Raw genomic sequence first — 20,105 nt, 5'->3', positions numbered from 1 at the left:
GTCAAACTTCACCTGTTTACTGCTTCTCTGTTATCTCAGGGTTTGCTCATGTCTTTTTCTCTGCGGCTGCCATTAACAATTATTTTCATTATTGATTAACGAGTAATATGACATATTTAATTCCAAATGTTATGCTAATTTCCCCACAATTCAAATGTCTTGCTTTGTCAACAATATATATTAATCCTAAGAAATTAAGAAAACAAGCTAATACTCATAAACTAAGATATTAAACCCATAATCAATCAAATTGCAGATTGTCTTCCTGTCAATTAAAGCATCATAGACCAAACCATTTATTATAGTTAATTGAGAAACAAATCAGCAGATTAATTGACAGTGACGCTAACTGTTACTCGCTAAAAAATTATCTAATTATCTATAAAAATCAAGGTACCCTAACCCTCTGGATGCCTCAAGTGAAGCTGTTCTTTTGACAGTCTATTAGGCGATCAATCAATACTATTACATAAGGGTGGGGAGTCTATAACGCATCACGTCAATGAATAAAACATAGAACAAACGTCCTGGGAGAGACGATCCAGAATGCATTAGTCAGACGGCCCTGTGACACTGCCAAATAAAGAAAAACAAAAACTGGCAGCGTTTCTTCCCCCTAAAGCTAAAGACACAGTACAGAGAGGCAGTATGAGCAAACACACACATGCTGTATGCGGCGAGGGCAACCCAAACATAGTGCCTGTTTGTTTGTGAATGAATGGAGGCATTGAAAACCAAACATGTCTTGTCTCGGTGTTGCAGCGACAAAGGGAAACAGCAGCGGCAAGTTGCTGAGTTTATGAATCGTGCCTGTCTCAGAGACAAACAACCCTCTAACATTACTCGAGCACTGAGATGAGAAAATCGTGAGGGGAAGAATGGGAAAATATGATGGTATGTAAACAATCTTTATAAGGACCAAAGGGAAAGATAAAGAGCCTTTGTTCCTCAGAGGTTCTCGGGCGTTGCATTACATCAGTCATAATCAAAGGTGGACGAGCTGCGGAGAAAAGAAAAAGGTGACCTCTCCTTTAATGGCCAGCTGATGATGTCACATCACTACACACAGATTCTTTGGTCTCCAAGTAAACCAGCTCCTCTGCGTGCTGATTGGCCGACCAGCTGCGGGAGAGGGGGGAGGGTGTGTGGTTTTTTTCTTTCCCTGTTTCTGGATTAATCCTTGTGCCTGAGTGAGCTCATCTCCTCTCTTCTCCTTTCTTCTCGTCTCTCTCTCCGTCGTGTAACTTGTGTCAAAACAACAATTACTCTCGATGTAGTCATGTCCGAGTAATCTCACACAATATGTCAAAACAGAATGATTTAGTGGATTGTATTGTCATTAGGAGACGATGAGGAATAAAACATAGCCGAAAAAAACATGTGTTTAATTCCTCTTTCTGCTCAGAATCCATTAAATTAACCTTGTGCACACTTTCCTCGGCTAAATCATTTTCCTCAAGTGCTCTTTTATTCCTCAAGTCTCATCCCCCGTAGCACCGTCGCTTGTTTTCATCGCCAGGGTGGACGCTGGGCCTGGACCCACCGTTGCACTGGCTGCCCTCTGCAGTGAAACACAATGCCATGTGCCTCTATATCACAGTCATGTCTGGGGCTACAGGTGACCAGCTGTCCGCCTATGTTCCTCTCCTCTGGGACAGCTGGAGCCATCAATCAGCTCCCCCCGAGCCCTGTTGTGTCCGTCTGCTCCGCTCTGACCACCACAACAACAACATCAGACAGTCTCATCTGGTGTGCTGCTCCTGCGGGGGACAACCGCTTCTTCTTCGGCTTCTGCCAACACGAGCGCAGTTGCGAATTCATACTTTCTTGACAAGCTTGAATCTCAGCTGACAATCTCATGCTGCGAATGCTTGGTTTGAGTCATGTACATGTATCACAGGCTTTGGCTACATCCATAATGCTACGTGTTCAAACTAAAGCAATCTTGCTCATGTTGACAGAGATCAGTTTTTATCCCTGTCCACGCTAACATGCCTGAAACCACTCATGTACACTGGGCTTCCGTGTGCCGATTTAAATAGGATTTGCTTGAATAAAACCTTGGTTTTTTTCTGGAGGGGCGTCATGTGATAGGAGCCTGACGAATCAGCAAAGGCTGCGTCATGACTAAAAAGACCCAAGCAGTTACGAGTGTCTACATCATTATTTCCAAACATCTCTGTAGTTGCTCGTCCAGACTAAAATGCAAACCCCAGAGTTTTCAACCTGAAACGGGGCTCTCCCAAACTTGTGGATGTAAAATGTGGAAGTGTGGATGTAGACGTTTCACCCCACAGCCCATAGTCTTCACCTTAGGAGGAGTTTAGCCATAAATTGATATGTTGTTGAGCCCGCTCCACACAGCACGTGCAGCCACAGGCCTTTCTCCCTCTGCAGATGGAAAGCATTGAAGCCCATTATTGTGCTTTTGGAGGGGCGTCTTCCACCATGAACTCTTTGGCACACTTTTAAAGAGAGTGGCCTAATGTATTCAGGCCTGAATCACAGTGGCTTTGGCACTGAGGCTACCATCCCCCCATCACACGCACACACACACAGAGCTCTTTTTCTTGGAAGAGAGGTTAACATGTGTGAGTCGCAGTGTTCCCCGGAACTTTCCCTTGTTTATCAAAGAGGGAACCGATGAGCCCGACACAGAACTTCAAAAGGCAACATGAAAACTATGAAGTCCAGCACCAAGACATTTCCTGTTTATCTTGAGTGAACGTCACGAAGGACACTTCATCAAAGAGGCAACAAAACAATGCAAGAACTCATGGCGAGGTTTTAAATCACCCACATTTAAGAGTTACATAATGTCTGTCACTCGGAACAGCATTGCTGAACCTGTGTCAGTGATATGATGTTTTCCAATGCTGCTACTATAATAAGGTTTTGCTCGGAAGCAAATCACAGAAGCGCCAGTGCAAGAATGTCTGCAGGCTCCCAGGGACTTGTCAAACAGAGGGCTAATTGTTAATGTTGCTGATTTTCCAGGATTTCGTTTTTTTCTCTCTTTTTTTGCATATAGAGCAAAATACTCCACTAATGGCTGTGACTGCTGCTGGTGCTCATGTGACTTATGTCCTCGGGGCCGTGGACGCTTCATTGTTGTGTCTTGAAGAGTTCCAGGGCGACAGGGAAGCTAATCGGGCGGAGCCTGTCTGGACACACAGACTCCCGGTGCTCACACTGGAGCGTTTCCAAACCACACACCCTCACCTGCTGTATCACACACTGTGCACACGAGAAAACAAAAACAAATCTCGAGACAGTATCATTACACACACAGAGCGCGTGTGGCCCGATCAGATATGACAACAACGATTCCTGAGGCAGATAATTCCGTCTAATGTTTATTTGCTCGCTCATTTATTTGTTTACTTCACCTTTTTATTTCATTTCCCTGCCCTCTTGAAGCGAAGTGTTTTCCAAGTAGTTTAAGAGTGGATTCTTCATCTCAGGTGAAATTATTTTTTCAAAATAAAGGCACTGTAATTAGTAAAACCTTCTCTTTAATCATGTTGGGACCTTTCAGGTTGATGAAACCATAAAGCAGTAATCTCTGTTATCTAACATGCTCATTGTTGTCACTCATTCACAGCTGTTTAAATGTTAATTTATGCCACTAGTGAAACTCCCCCCTCCAAAACTGACACCAAGTAAATCAATATACTTGCTGTGCTGTTTTATTATCAAGTTATGCATTGAAATTTAAGCTACTTTCAGACATTTTCATGAAATTCTCCAGAGGGGCTGGATGTGAGAATACAAATGTTCAATTGATTTAGACATTTTCTGGAACTTTTCCTGTCACCCCCCCCAGGTAAAATGAAAAATATCCGACTGAGCCTATCTGAGAATACAGAAGTTAAATGCCTGGAAAATTTACAAGGAGTGGCGTGTCGGAGTGGTTTCTATTATGAGGCTGACGCAAAAGTGAAACAAAAACAAAACGAATACAAACATATTAGGATACAAAAGAGGTTTCCTACATGTACAAGACGCCAAAGTAGACAAAGACCTTAACTTTTGATGATAAGGGCCAGTGTCGATGAACAAAAACACTTTTCTCTAGCGCAATGTATTCGTCTTGTCCTGCTCAGCCCAGACCCCACCACTGTCCTGAATGTTCTAGAGATTTTCCTGTTGTTGTAAACACGTCTGACTCGGACAATCTCCTGCTGTGTTCTTCATATGTGAAAGGCAAACTCATTTTCCAGAGTTCATGTCTGAAAACAGCTCTAATGTGAGAACAGAAACACTCCGAGCCTGATTAGAGTGATAATGGGGCCGCTGTCATTCGGCCTGATGTTCTTGTTTTGCCTCGGTGGCTGACGCCCTCGGGCTCCACAGGCTAGTGAGAAAAGGCCCCTCTATGAGCAGGAGACAATTAGCATAGTTTTATGTACACAGCTTTTACAAGACCTCTCTCCAAATATCTCAGTCAAGCACCTGTATTGACATTGGCAGGACACTTTGCCTCGACGTTCAGGTCCGGCCGAGAGTGAAAGCAAAGCATCTCAGTGCTCGCAGCAAGACTTGTAAATACCTGAGAGGAGTTCACTGAAGGGTGTGTGTGTGGGGGGGGGGGGGGTGGGGGTGGCTGCTGCTTAATAAGAGGCGTTACAGACCGATCACATCAGTGATTACAACACAAGGGAATTTCATCATTAGAGGCCTGATGTGAAATCACTCATGTACTTCAGTGTGAAAATTCATTGTTGACCTTTGGAGCAGTCGATTTAGGACTGATGACCTGATTCTAGAAATTACCTCAAACCAAACCCCTCCACACGTACAGTCACCATTTATTTCCTTATTTGTCATATTTTATTTATTGAGTTAGCTGAAGTTATTCTTTCTCTTACTTTTTTATGAACAGATCAGTCATTTCATTCAACGTCATAAACACAGCAGAAATAACTCTTGATGAAATAAACCCTCTCTATTTTTCCTCTAAATAGACAAACTTCATAGTTTGTGAGGAAATTGTGAAATAAAGGTTTTTATAAATGTTGTTTCAAAGCCCTCTTCATGCTGTCAGGAATAATTAGTGTAGTCGGTTTTGTTGTTCTAAAAGTAGTCAGTCGTCGGTGGTCGCCTGGCAGCCAAGAAATAATCCAGTGCATAATTCCTGTTAAATAGCAAGTGTCATTCTCACAAGTGTTTATTTCTATTTCTATTCTATTTTGAAGATAACGTACCAACAGTGAGCTTCAGTGTTTTTTGTTTTCAGTATATAGAGTAAATTCCACTGTGTTAAAGTTATATAAGTTCAATTCCCACAAGAAAACTCCTCAAACATACAGAAGAACATCTGTGATTGGAATGAAGAAGAAGAATCATGACTCAATATCAATTTACTGGCTTTTTCTGGATCTTTCAGACACAATTCATGGTCTTCCTTGTTGCTTTAGTTCATATAGACATGTTTTTTAATCTAAACACTAGTTAACCAATCAGTTTGAAAATGCATCTCTGATTGTTTTATTTCCTCTGAAACCAAACTGGTTAGTGAGTCATAATTTCAGCTTAGTCTGATTCTTTTCTTTAACTGGAAATAAGCCACAGCACCTCCCACGTCATCATCAGAGATGATGATATCCACCCAGTGATGACACAGCTCCTCACTGCTCACTGGTTAGCTCAAGTAGAAGAGAGCCTTAGGGAAGATACTTAAAAATAGTTTGAGTAAAAGTATGAAATATAAATAAATAAACTATAAAATAAATAATTAAAAGTGAAGATTTGAGACATTTCACAGTTTTCATGATATTGATCTGAGACTTCACTATCTATCTATTTATCCATCTATCTATCCATCCATCTATCTATCTATCCACTCTTCTATCTATCTATCCACCTTTCTTTCTTTCTATCTATCTACATGACATATGTTCACACTCTCACCACCAGAGGCTCAGTTCAGTTGTGAATACACATTATGATTATTCATAATAATAATATTTTGTATTGCCATTATTAATACAGTAAGTCGTGCGTGTTCTGTCACGCAGCTACGAGGTTGTGTAGTAGCCTGCGGGTGCAGTGGGGCAGGAGGACGGACGGACGGGCAGGAAGCGGCGTGGGCAGCCTCCCTGTGTCACCGCCTGCGTCAGACCAGACGCCAGGAGGGAGTTTTCCACTGACGAAAAAGGCTGCGCTTCTCTCCGCCTGCCACAGACAAGGGAAGCGCTTCAGCTGCGGCGGAGCCCCGTGCGGCGGCAGCACCACGCAGACAATAGCACCGAGAGCTGTGCGGGGATAAGCGCTTTATTTATTCGTGCCATTTGGATTACTTCCACCTTTACCCCATCGGCTGTTTACCTGACGCCGTCCTGTCCCTCATGGTGATCGGATACTGGAATTGGTGGTGAGTATTTTACAGAAAACAGGAGCGTTGACGCGGCTGCTCGCTGGGGCTTTTTTTTATTGAACACTCGCTAATTTCTGGGTTTTAACCTCAGCGCAGGAGCGAGGACAAGTTTCCTTCCTCGGTGTTCGTCATTTATTTCTAATAATATTAATAACAGTGGACAGTTTATTGTTCAGTGGTTGTATTTCTCTGAAAACACTTTGACGCTTTATTGTAAATATTGACAGGATCCGGCTGCTCGTTAAAAGTGACTTTAAACCGGGGGAAGTGGCTCCGTGATCACAATCTGATCGTGGTACGGACGTGGAATTATTTGCTGATCCGCTCCATTCACTTATCGATCAAATATCGATCCCTCATTACGCGTGTTTGTGGTAACTTATCGTGCGCAATTGTCGTCTCCTCCACATTTTCTGTGCGCTCTCCCCCCGTCCCTCTCCTCCTCTCCGGGCTGTGGATTCGTTTGTGTGAACTGTTGATGAGGTCGGGCTTTGTGTATTCAGCCCGTGTGGAGTTGTTCTCGCTCACCTCCGCGGTGCTGGTGCGCCTCTTGCAGCGAGAGCGACTCCTGAAGGCACTGCATCTGAGCGCACAGCTGACAGGGCTGCTGTCATTAGAATTAGCATTAATCACGAGGAATGATGGGTGAAGGAGGAGGAGGAGGGGAAGAATGGAAGAGAGACGGAGTGGCCGTCACACGACGTGCACGAGATTTAATAATTGATCTTTGGCCGATTGAATTTTTTTTCCCACCTCGTGCAGGTGAGCCAGGTGCGCGTGGGGGATTGTTGAGCCCCTTTATTGTTTGTGTAATTCCCCATAACATCATGTGTGTGTTAGGCTGTAATCACTTATCATAATCAATCAGTTTGGCGCATTCATGACCATAAGTTTGTGATGATTTGATGGACAGATACATAGAAAAATCTGTCATTATAGTCCGAGGCTTTTATTTTTAAAGAGCCACTGTATTTAGCCTCTAAGCGGCTGAATCAGTGTGTTCGTCTCTAGCGCGACCTCACCCGGATCATTTTTGGAATCATGTTTTCTGGAATTAGGCTACAGAGCTGAATGATCCTTTGTTTACTGAGAGCCGGTGTGATGCTGTGCTTTTCCTGTGCCATGCATTCCTCAAGCAGTGTGCAGTGCTGTTAAATAACACCTTATCTCCCCTTGTGTTGTATAATATTCCATTTTACACCTTTAGAGTTCCCACTAAAAAATAAAGAGAATTGACCAGTTTGTTGCCAATCAATAATTGATGGTATCTTAAATGGCTTAAAGAGCTGTGTGCAACATTTGGAGTTGTTTCAACCATGACAAATATCAACCATACCCCCTGACTCCCTCTTCCCCATCATATGATCCTGTACTCAGCTAACCTTGTGGTGCCTGCAGCTGTTAGACACAGCATAGATAATCTGGATGGCTACTTCCTGTGCACTGCAGTGTATGTTTCACAACCCCAGGAAGCTCTCTCTCTCACACACACACTCACACACACACACGCACACACTTGCAGTATCTGTCTCCCCAGCTGGGAGAGGCAGCAGCAGTATAGTGCTGAGTTCAGACAAGGTTGTCTGTGCCTGCTTCATTTTGGTCACGCAGGATGGCCCCACTCTTTTGTGCGCGGAGACGGGGAGGAGGAGGAGGCTGGTGGGTGGTTGGGGGGGTTTCAGGGACTCTGCTGACGGTCTCCCACAAGGCAGTAGAGAGAGAGAGAGAGAGAGAGCTCCCATCTGCTTTGTCCTCTCCCAGCATTCCATGCTGCAAGTGTCCCAGACTGGAGCCTGACCCCTGAACCTTAAACTACCTCCTCCCTTCTTCCACACACACACTTACAAAAGCACACACATGCACACGTAAAGCTGCATGTTTACTGCGTGTTCACTGCGATTTAAAGGTTGTTTTTCTTGAGACTTTACTGCTCAGTATCTTTCTCATGCAAACAAATATGTCAGAATATTAAAGAGAAACTCATATTTTTGGTCTACAGTGTCAGAAAAGGGACCCAAATCAGTAATAATACAAAGTATAACTCCTGCAGGGATCGACTGGCTGTTCAAGTTAGGCCTGCACAACAGATTAATGACAGCTGAGGGCATGTGAGGTCCACGTGCAAGCTAATACCCTGTCAGGTGTGGCTCGGAAAGGTAGCTGGCTCTGCTGCCTTGTGGGAGTAGGACTTTCCAGTGGTTAGCAGCAGAAAACACATCTGGGTTTGATAGAGCCTGTGTTCTTCTCCCACTATTACAGCAAGAGTGGTGCTGCCAGAATGGAATTCCTGCGGCCGGGAGACATGACATTATTTATTTGTTTTGTACGATTCTCCCTCCTTCTTCCCACTACCTCTCCTTTTTGGAATCAGTGTGTGTGCACGGGTCGAGGCAGTGGAACAGAATGTTTCTGTGGCACGGTCTCAGCCGACGTCGGGTCTCAGTGGGAACAACAGGCTCATAGAGGAGAAAGCAGGAGCTCTCCCTGCTTTGTCCCAGCAGGTGGAGCGCTTCTGAGTCACAGCTGAGCTCAAGAAAGCAGCCAGTGTTTCCCCTCGGCCGCCAGGAGCTGGAATCCAGCTCACTGTCACGTTGATGACTCTGATCAATTACCTCCATCTTCTCAGTGACAGAGCTGGAAGTGAGAGGTGCAATACCTTGAAGCCTGAGGAGGAGGGGGTGGCCTGCCCAGACACGCTTCCACACACACACACACACACACACACACACACACACACACACACACACACTCCCAGGCTCATCATTATCACATTTTATGAGCACTCGACTCAGACACTGCACATGGGTTGTCAGTGTGCCATGTAAATGCTCTCAGCTGGCTGAGATTAGTGTGACTGGTCGCTCCCACCCTCCTCTGTTATCAGCTGCAGAGGGGCTGGACAGGCAGTGTGAGGGGGCAAAGTCAACTGTGACTTGTCCTGTTGGGCTGTGGGGGCAGACAGGGGCAGTTCAAACAGGCTGCTGGTTCCTGTCTGTGCATATCCAGGGACAAGCTTTTTTCTTTTTGACTTTTCTTTAGTTTTTTCCTGGAAATATCAATTGTTTTTTATCAAACTGGGAAAACTAGAGATGAAGGTATGGATCAGTCTACTGTAAAATCATAAAACAGTTATGCTAAAAGCTGTTATTGCATCGAATGTTCTTAATGAGTCATTAATTAAACCAAGCTTTTAGACATCTTTTTGAAATAGCTTCCTCAACAAGGACTAGAGGAGCTGTGTGCCAATGAAATAGAAATGAATTGGGATTGTGAAGTCTTATTAACAGCCTGTAGCTGCATGTATCAAGATAATATTATTCGACTGACATAGTTATGCATCTGGCTTGAGCTGTGTAGTGCTTCTGGTGACAAATCTCCTCGTAGCAGATTTATCTTCCCAACTCTTTGACAACTGGCTGGGGAGCACCTCAGCGGATGCATTCCTTATCTGCTGCCTGTGTGCGGTTGATGGAATGACAGTGATGCATAATTTAGTGCGCGTTGAAAACATGCTATGCTCCATCTCTGGCTCGGCTGTCCGATCACATCCATTCTCTGTTTAGTGCTGACGTTCACAGATGCTCTGAATTCCTCTCTTTTTTACCACCCTTTTGAAAATGAGTCAGTGCACGATTGTTGTCTTCTTTACCCTCAGTCCCTTGCTCCATGCATGCGTCTCCTGGCCTTGGTTCTGTGGGTGCCGTGGCTGAGCAGGCTGAGAAACTCCAGATTGACTACAAGCCGTCCCCTTGCCAGGATTAACCTCTCACCATTGTTTCTGCCTGTTGAACAGGATTAACAAATCAATGTGTCAGGTAGACTGCAGTCAAGAGACAATGACCCACTTCTGACACCACTGCCCCTCCATCCCTCCCTCCCTCCTTCCCCTTCTGCCTCACTGCAGCTTTTAATTAGAAAGACTTTGCTTAGCTGGCGCTATGCTCTCCCCTGAGGATGCCTCGCAGCTTTGCTTTCTTTTTCTTTTCTTTTTTTTTTTTACAAGGAATTGGAGGTGGGAGTGATGGCAAAAAATGTAAGGTGAAACCCACTGGTGCTCCCCTTCTCTCTCTCTCTCTCTCTCTCTCTCTCACACACAGCCTATATTTGCTGTGGTGTGCTGTTTCAAACACACATGTCGTCTACATGAGCCACAGATGCTGCACCCAGGTGTTTTATAAACGCTCTCAGGGCCAATCCCATGATGTGATAATATTAGTTGATGTAAAGGGCGTTTGGATATTATTATTATTATTTCTTTTAAGTAGGCTGATGGGAGGGGAATTCAAGTGACTGCTTCTCTCAAACATGCAGAAGAAGCGCCGAGGTGGCCACGGTGCAGAGAGAGCCTTTTGTGTTTGTTGCAGAGACGGCATATGAGGCAGCTTGACCTATTGCAAGGTGATTCATTCATCATACGCTCACTGGGGACGGCAATATCTGACTGCAGCAATAACAATAACTCCCCATACAGCTGCAACGCTGCCCCCACTGCCTACACAAAGGTGTCAGCCTCTTGCCCTTGATTCTGACTTATTCTTTATCCTTGTCAAAGGGAGAACTGGTTTTGCATAATTGCTCCCTGTTGCATGACACCCCCCTCCTCCTTCCTTCTTTCTCTCCCTCCCTCCCTCCTTCCCCTTGCATTCAAGCTTTCGTTTTTTCTCTCTCTCTTCTACGAGTGCTGACTCTTACATAACTTCCTGATAAGACCAACAAAGCATGCAGGTGACACATGAAGTTCATCTAAAGTCATTGAAGGACCTCTGACAACATGGCGCTGGTGAATTCAGTGGACAATTTCGCCTGTTGGCAGCTTGTGTGTGTGTCTGAGCCATGTTCGGTCTAATTGGCATGGGTTAGACTTAAAGATCCGTACTCTCTACTTATCCAAAATTAAGCTTAAAAAGCATCCGAAAGTGTCACATTTTTTCTCCAAAATTATAGGTATTACAACGCAAATATTTGGACTGACACGGCTAAAAATATCCAAAAATTAAAGTGCATGCACAACACGCTCAAGCTGCAGCAGCTGTAAGTCATTTGGCTGCCGCTCTGAGGACAGTAAACAGTTGATGCTGAAATCATCTCTTTATGGGGAAAGTAAAAAAGAATAAGTCCTTTCCCATTCCACATCATTGTAGGGAGTGTCTACGCTGGAGTGGAGCCCAGTCCTGTCTTCCCTCTCCTCTCACTTCCTTCCTCCCTCCGCCCCTGTTGTCCCTCCTTGTTTGAGTTTGCAGGAGCTCGGCCTCATGTACTGCGACCATGACCCTGTCTCGTCTCGCAGTCGCCATCGCTTCCCAGAAGTTGCGAAGAACGTTGTCTGTTGTTTGTCAGAGCAGCGTGACGCATTTATGTCCCATAGCCATAAAACATGTACATTTTTCATGTCGGTGGTCTCTGCTCTTTTTCCCATGGTACAAGCAGAGACAGGAGGTGGATTTGGTCGAGCTTCGAGGGGAATTATGTCTTGACTAAAATAAGATTTGAAGATCTCAACAAACCTCGTACTTGGTGAAGGTATCACATATTAGACAATATTTCAGGGAGTATTATAGCATAACTGGCGTCCCCCCTCTTGTCTCTATCTTTCCATCTTCCTGTCTTTCTCAGTAGATTGATTGTTTTTATCGCTGAACCAGCAGCCCTTCTCATGGGAGCTCTGAAAGAATGCATTCAGAAGTAGCATTACAAAACATCTTGACAATGCATAGCTGTACATATTTACTTTGAGGGCCATGTGAGGTAATTTAGCAGGAAAAGGGGCAAATTGCCTGCGTGTTTAATAGTGACGGTTGTCGAAAGGGAACGGTTGAGATGAAATGTCTATGGCCGGATGATTTGGTCACCTCGGCTTGTGCCTTTTTTTTTTAATCAATACGTTTGCTGAGCTGATGGGATTTAGAAGGTGTGGGGTCCAGTAATTGTTGACTTGTGCGAATGGGCCTGATTGATTGCTTCCTGTGACACGGTGAACTCCCACTCTCAGCTGAGAACAGCAAGAGTTTGGGATTCGGTCTCGCACTCCAAGCACCCGACTCGCTTGTGCCAGAAAAACCTGCGCATGCACAATAGCATCCAATCAACGTATAATGTTAATTCATTTTAATTTCATTTTGTCCTTAATGGTCAGCACTGTTTAAATAAGTATGAATGATTTGCTAATAACCCCTCTCTCTGCTCCTTCATGCAGATTGCTCGCACCAGCACGATGAGTGGGCTTCTCAAGAGGAAGTTTGAGGAGGTGGATGAGGACCCATGCTACTCCTCACCCTCCTCCCTCTCCTCTGCCTGCTCAGGCTGGGACTCGGAAGGGGAGAGCTGCTACTCAGACACCCTGGATTCCACTCCCAGCAACCCCAGCTCCCCAGCAACACATTTCACCAGTAAGTGTCCTTTTCCAGCCACAGTAAATCAGAGAAAGAGCTGATGGTACATACTTTTTAATACGTGCTCTCGCCTTGTCTTTACTGCACCATAGAGGCTCTGATAACAAACCCATAAAAACTGGGGGGGAGATTAAGGAATTTAGGCAGCTGGCAGCTCATGAAACACTTCACAGAAATGATTTCAGACTTCTGCAATGAATACCCCTTTTGATTTCATGCCCTAAAGCTGCAAAATGGCTAATCGCATTATGCAGTGACTGCTCACCTTGGCTCCACCTACTTCCCAGAACATTGCACACCAACCATGTCTCACCCTACCTACATAATTGTGGGTCTAGCAGCTTCGGGGTGTTTCTGTCTGGACCTGGCGGCCGGCCTGTAGGGGACCCGGGCAAGTCGGAGAGGGATTGTAGTGTCGGAGGAGAGAAGGGCAAACAGTTGTGAGGTTTCCAGGATCGTGGGGCAGGGAGCCAGGAAGAGAAGTGTGGCAGCTGGCCAATGCTGGAAACACACAGAGCCTTGTCTGAGGCCTGGGCATGCTCCCAGCACAGGTGCTGAAAAAGGCTGAGTGAAGGGATAAAAAAGAGAGGGGCAGGACAATCAAGAAAAGAAGGCACACAGACACCATCTACAAGAGCCGATCGGGTGGGGTATTATAATCCAGTGTTAGTGTTGGACATAAAGTTGTTTGCCATTGTGAAGTGGAGGAGTAAAAATTGCCAGAAAAGACATCCCATTTAGATGTGGTGAAGAAGCTGTCATTTGTCTTCTGCTGGTGTCATAAGCCTGACTGGATATGATGGATGTGAAGCTGAACCTGGCACTTTATTTCATCTGCATCACCCCTATAGTGGCAGATTAAACTGCTGCTGTGTGATTCTTGTTCCTGAGCTTCACTTATCTCGAAAAAGTGTGAGATTTTCCCCATTTGACTTTTGAGGGCAGATGTTCAGGGTGTGTCATATAGGAAAGATCGCTGACTGAGAACATGAAGTTTCCCACCACACGATAAAGGTAATGCCCAACACATGCTGAGTATTATCATCTTTTTCTGTTCCCACACACACAAAAAGACAAAGAAAACATTGGTTCTGGCGGTTTAAGCAGAGGAAAAAGTCTCTAGTCTGTAAGAAAGGCTCAGAAGTCGTGTTGAATATTCTGGGCAGACGAAGTGGAATTTATAATAAAGCTTAAATAATTGTTGGGCTTGTTCCCACATATGGTTCCACTCTGATTCCCATATGGTTTTATTGTATTTGTCTGGGTATAGGAACACGGCTGGTCCTGAATGTGTTTAACAGAGAGAGGACCTTTGACTCCTGTCAGTTATTGGACCATTTGTGGGGATTGTCAGCGAGCAGGGTCGGTGGTTTTTATTCCTGCCCTGAGAGCTGTGCTTCCACCCGCCGCCCCTTCCGGAAGCCTCAAGCATTCACTCACTGGTCTGTGATCTGCTTCCTCCACTGTGTTGGCCACCGGAGGAAAATTCCAGGGCTGGGTTTTTTTTGTTGCACGGTGGGACAAGAAACAAAGCTGAAAGGATTCTTGGAAGTTTAGGTTTCACTGTACAGGATGTCAGTGTGTTGGCCTCCAGTGAGCAGTGTCTTTTAATTGGGTACATGATAAGGCTCGGTTGAGGACCAGGGCAATGAATCAGAGGGGTGTCCTTTTACAGCCTGTGCAGCCTGCTTGCACACCCAAGCGATGGGGCATTATGCCATCTAGTGGCACATAGAAAGAGTCTCTGCATTTCGAAAGAAGGCAACAACTTCCCTCCTACTCAACAAGATGTATTTAAAATGTATGTTTCCTCCATTCACAGCAACATCCATTCTTAAGAAAGCCAAGAGACCACGGCGTGGCAATGTGACCTTCGACCAGGTGACGGTGTTCTTCTTCCCTCGGTGCCAGGGCTTCACCAGTGTTCCCAGTCGAGGAGGATGTACTTTAGGCATGATGCAGCGTCACAGCGCATTCCGCACGTACACGCTCGCAGAGTTTGCAGTGGAGCAGCGGCTCCTACGTCGGGAGAAATTCCTCAACAGACTCAGGGAGGAGAAGCTGGATGCTCTCAAATTCAAGGTTAGCAAAGTTGGCCTTTTTAACTTAAGGATGCGATCTATAAAACCCAAATCAATCTGTTATCCAATGTAATTAAACATGCTCCATTTGTTCTCTCCAGCTGACTAAGAATGGAACCCAGGAGAGTGAGGAGGCGGAGCGGCTGACGGTGGACGACATCCCTGAGCAGGACATCGAAATCAATGGAGCCAATCTCGACGAGGGCTCTTTCCTCCAGCCTTACCCGTCTAAACGCCGCTATGCCCTGCTCAAAGCTGCCGGTGTGAAGAAGATCGACAAGGAGGAGAAGAGGCAGCTGCACGAGCTAAGGATCTCCAGGGAAAACTGTGGCTGCGACTGCCAGGGCTTTTGTGAGCCTGAGACATGTAGCTGCAGCCTTGCAGGCATCAAATGTCAGGTAAGAGCTGAAAACCCCTGAAATCTATATGCTCAGTTGGATGTAGAGATTCAATAATAAGAAGATCCAAACACAATACAGCTGGCGGTTAAGTTACATGTGTTTGACAATGAATTCTGCTTCTGCTTCCTACAGATGGATCATTCCTCTTTCCCATGTGGCTGCACCAAGGACGGCTGTGGGAACACAGAGGGTCGCATTGAGTTCAACTCCACCAGGGTACAGACACATTACATTCACACTATCATGAAGCTGGAGCTGGAGAAGAGGCTGGAGGAGCAGTCGAGCACCGAGGAGGAGGAGGAGAACACAAAAGTGGCCACCTCCATACCAGTGCCCTCCTTCCCCTTTAGCTCAGAACTGACGGCAGCTGGAGAGAACAGCTGCAGCAGCGATATGACGGACTTATCAGACTCATCGGGTCAGAGCGAGGACTCCGAAGCAGGCAGGAGCCCGTGTGAGCATCGGACCCAGCTGGACGTCGATGAGAAAGGCCTGAGCCGCATCCTCAGCTTCAGCGATGTAGAGAACTGCTCGAAAAGTTGCAGGGACTGTGGGGATAAGAACAGTAAAGACACTTGCTGCTCAGATCAACGGCAAGAGCAACTGCAACCGTCTACAGAAGCATTTAGTAGCTTTAGCATGGTGGACTTTGCTGACGAGAACGACAATATAGATGCTGCACTGTTGAACGCCGCAGACGATCACACAGACAATCGAGCAACAGCCATTTCAGAACTTTTGGATGAGAACGCCAACCAGGGAAACGCCCTGTTCCATAGCAGTAGTGTGCCACACACACCATCCCCCACCATCGACCGCTCTGCGAGCTATAACATGGACCTGAGCCTCTCTTCGGAGTCAGATCTAGAGTTCTTTGACGGCTTCCCGTGCTTGGGGTCCAGCTCGCTCTACAACTCCCTCAAGGAGTACGAACACATGGACAACTTTTTTCAGTTTCAGTTGCCTAGTTATCCCAGCTTCCCTGCGGCGAGCGACCCCGGCACCTGCCTCCTGGAGTCGCTGATGGGCCTTTCAGAGTCAGTCCCAGAGCCCCCCGCCACATTTACAGACAATCAGCTGTTGGAGGAAGCCATGAAATTGTCTGTGATGGAGTCTGTGAAAGTTTGACGAAACATGCAAATCTTTGGACAGTGCGAGGGAAAAAAAAATGAGTTCGGGAGGGGACTGAACATGCACATAAGATGTCAACGTCACACATGTTTCATTTTTTTAGAGGAAGCTGTGATTTCCCTCTTGCCTAATAAATGTTCAAATTCCAGACTTGCCTTCAAAACGTTAGCAAAGCAGTTTGGGATTAATGCTGTGTGAGATGGCAGCTAGTGTTAAGAGTAAAAAAAAAAAGATAAGAAACAGATCAATTTGATCGGGCCCACAGAAACCAATGATGGCTCTCAATTCCTAAGAAAGCTCTTTAAACCAAACCAAGATCACCAACCATATGCTAAACGGGAATCAACCTTTAACGGGGCCAGGTTGGGTATCTCAACACAGCTGAATGTGCACCTCAGGGATTTTTTTCTAGCTTTCTAGCTTTTGGAGGCAATGTATGGTGACCATTGCTGTGATGGCCTTCATATGAAACCCGAGTCTGATCACAACTGTTCATGTCCGACACCCAGACGACTTGAGTGGGTGGGGGTCCTCCCTGTGTTGCATCCTGTAGCTAGTGGACTCTTCTCCTCAAGATCTCTCCCAACGGGGTCTTATATGGTACAAAAGAAAATCCCTCTAAAAGTCTCTTGATCAGCACTTTATCTGTGAAAATAGTTATGTATGAATAGGCATTGTTTTGGTTGTATGGGGTCGATTCAACAGTTCAACGCTAAATTAACGGAGTTTCTTATTTATGAGCTTGGTATCTAGAAGTGATGGCTCATACCATTCAAATCTTTAGCTGTATTATCTTTATTTCTTTTTGTTTTAAATTATTTCCTCTTACGATTTAATTTTATTTATTTCAGATAAAGCCTACTTTCGCTTGAGAAGCACTGTGGTATGATATTTCTCACCCGAAAGTGCAATCTTCCTTCCCTTTTTCCATATCATGTGTTAGGCATCGTTATGGGAAATGGGACCACAAGTCCATCAGAAAGTATTTAATATCTATTCTCTTATACATTTAACATTTTTTGGTAACTTATTATGTCATTATTTTCATTATTAGCTATTTAATTTAAGACGTTTTGGCAATAAAATGGGCTGTTGGGAAGTTTACTGGATGTGCCTGCTTATCAGGGGAGCCATGCTTGCCAGTGGTGTGTGCACAGTGCTTCCATTAAGCTTTGGGACTGAAAACTGTGGAATCTCCCTAATCACTGAAACTAAATTATGGGTCTATTGTATTGTTGCCTATAATGTAACCATAGAAAATTACACTAATATTTTGTAACTAATTTATGTAGATTGACAAAAGAATTCTAATCACTGACAAATTGAATATTTTATTAAGAAAGCAAAAGTGAGTAATTTTCAATCCGGGAAGACCTTTGTAATATATGAATTATAGAGAAATGTATACTTATGAAGGTTATTGCTCTCTAGCATTCTGAAGTATTTTTCATAGGCAGTCTAATGGTTAGATAACTTAGCGAAATGCCACTAAAACTGAGTAAATTGCAAAGATCAATTTGATTGTACTCTGGATTATATTGGAAGTCTGTGACTTGGGTTACGACATGTTATAAATAACACATGTAAAAGGGTTTTGTGGATAAAAACTGCATATATTATACAATTTTTATCGTGCACACAAACCCTGAAAATTGAAGAGTTGCCTCATTATCTACACAACAGAACATTTCAGCGGTGACTGTGTCGTCACCTGTGTTTGAGGGACACTAGAGAGTTGATGTACATATCTCACCCTTTCTACAACTGTTTCAACAGCCTTTCTGGACCCTTTAGAAGTTATGCATGCAGGTCCTGTTTGTTAAAACTTGTTCTAATTAATTGTATACTTTGAAAAAGTGCAGCGTGCACATCGGAAATGTATTATTCGCTTTTTGCCTTTTTGATTACTTTTTGACATCCATCCAATATATGTTCATACGCCATGAAGAGGGCACTGATTTTTGCAAGCAAACATTTGTTTCTCTTGTACAAAACATCAATTCTCATGAAGAAATGGCAACAGTGAGTGTTTATCAATGTAATGTATTACAGTACAGCTTTTTTAAAATGTTATTTTCAAAGAACGTGTCTTACTTTTTTGCCTTTTGTGTCGTACATATTTCTGCTTGAATGGTCCTGCAGAGCAAACAAAGCTGCTTTATTTTTTACATATTCACACTTTAACCTGCTGTTTAAATACTGTTTCTTTCATCTAAGCCATTTTGACAGCCTGTCCCTCCAAATAATAATAAAAAAACATTTTCTAAATGCTTGACTTTTTTGTTTGTCATATCTCAACTTGTCATATAAAAGTAATTATATGAAAATATAACATCACAGTTTAAATCCCTCTTGAGTAAAGGTAAATAGGAATTAAAGGCTAAATATACTATACTATCGAAATACGCACTTGTATGGTTTAGTGATTTTACTGTTAAAGTTACTGATGTGTGTCAGTACTCTCACCTCTTTTGGGTTCTGGAATCAAATTTCCAACCTGCCTGTGCCTGCGTGGGTTTTCACTGTGTATTTGGTTTCTTTCCACAATCCAAAGACATGCACTTCCATAGTTGTGAATGTCTTCGGCTCGTAGTGTCTGTCCTGTGATAGACTCTATACCTCAGTCAGCTGGGTCCAGCTCCAGCCTCCTCCACAACCCTAAAAGGAGAATTGGTACAGCTAATGTGCACAAGAAGCATTTAGCTGGTGATTATAGCTGATAACCTAATAACTTTCAAATGGTCCCCATAATACAATAATTATTGAGATTAGAATTGTTTTCCCCCCTTTTTAATCTTTGCTTTTTGGGAAAGATTGGAAAGTGTGCCCACATAGGGTCATGGGAAATCATTATTTGATGAATCTGTTCACTACTCATATTTTTCTTTTGTTTTTATTTCATTTATGTAAAAGTGTAATCCGCATGGTGACAAGCACCTAAATGAAACAAATGTAGTTTGGTAAAAGTACAATGCTTCGCTCTGAAATTTAGTTTCGTAGAGATATACAATTTTACTGGATTGAAGTACAAGTACCTTAATCCTTTAAAGTTGGAATCATGCACTGGACTTGAGTAAATATGCAGTTACATCCAACCATTGATATAATGCCACATAATGAACATGTGCTGCATAAATAAAGTTTAGATTAAGAGGCAGGAGATTAGCAAATGTTCCATGTTTCATGTCTATCTTATATATATATATTATAAACGGTGTATTTTATTGTAGTTATGGCTTCCTGATTGAAAAAGGCCACATCGTCACTAACACCCGAACCATTGTAACTTCTATAAGATTAGAGTCAGTATACAGTTCACAGTGGATGCATTGAAATTGCATTCTTTTTGTCTTCTTTGTGTAAACCACTGGAATTCATCGGTGGTTTCCTGTCGCCATGGCTAAGAGAAAAACAACCACTTTACTGTAGGTGATGTCATGCTGCAGGCTCCTGACTACCACCACAAACATATGGCCTGAGATTCCAGACGAGGAGGAAATGTCGGACCTGTGACTACATATAGCTCACATTTGGTCTCAATTAAAAATAATTACATCTAGTCAGGGCAAAGTTCTGAAGGAGATGTCTCTAGAATATGTTTTGGATTTCTTTAATAGAAGAAAGAATATTTATACCAAAGTTTTTCAGCTAATAGAGCTCCAGGATTTTTACTTTTTTGTTGGTGTCCACCCAGTAACCCTTCAACTGTAAGCAAAGTACAACA

At 44.0% G+C, this 20,105-nt stretch overlaps 1 protein-coding gene across 1 annotated transcript; it reads left to right on the top strand.

Moving 5' to 3' along the window:
• The first annotated feature begins 5,632 nt into the window (after nucleotides 1-5,632).
• Nucleotides 5,633-18,649, top strand: csrnp1b (cysteine-serine-rich nuclear protein 1b). Its single transcript, XM_020087622.2, has 5 exons — nucleotides 5,633-6,376; nucleotides 12,573-12,765; nucleotides 14,591-14,850; nucleotides 14,951-15,247; nucleotides 15,383-18,649. Exons 2-5 carry the CDS (start codon nucleotides 12,591-12,593, stop codon nucleotides 16,376-16,378), a joined length of 1,728 nt encoding a protein of 575 aa, XP_019943181.2. The 5' UTR covers nucleotides 5,633-6,376; nucleotides 12,573-12,590; the 3' UTR covers nucleotides 16,379-18,649.
• The last annotated feature ends 1,456 nt before the right edge of the window (nucleotides 18,650-20,105 follow it).

The sequence above is a fragment of the Paralichthys olivaceus genome, chromosome 17, assembly GCF_024713975.1.
Source record: "Paralichthys olivaceus isolate ysfri-2021 chromosome 17, ASM2471397v2, whole genome shotgun sequence".
Classification (NCBI taxonomy): Eukaryota; Metazoa; Chordata; class Actinopteri; order Pleuronectiformes; family Paralichthyidae; genus Paralichthys; species Paralichthys olivaceus.
This window is presented reverse-complemented; position numbering and strand designations above follow the sequence as displayed.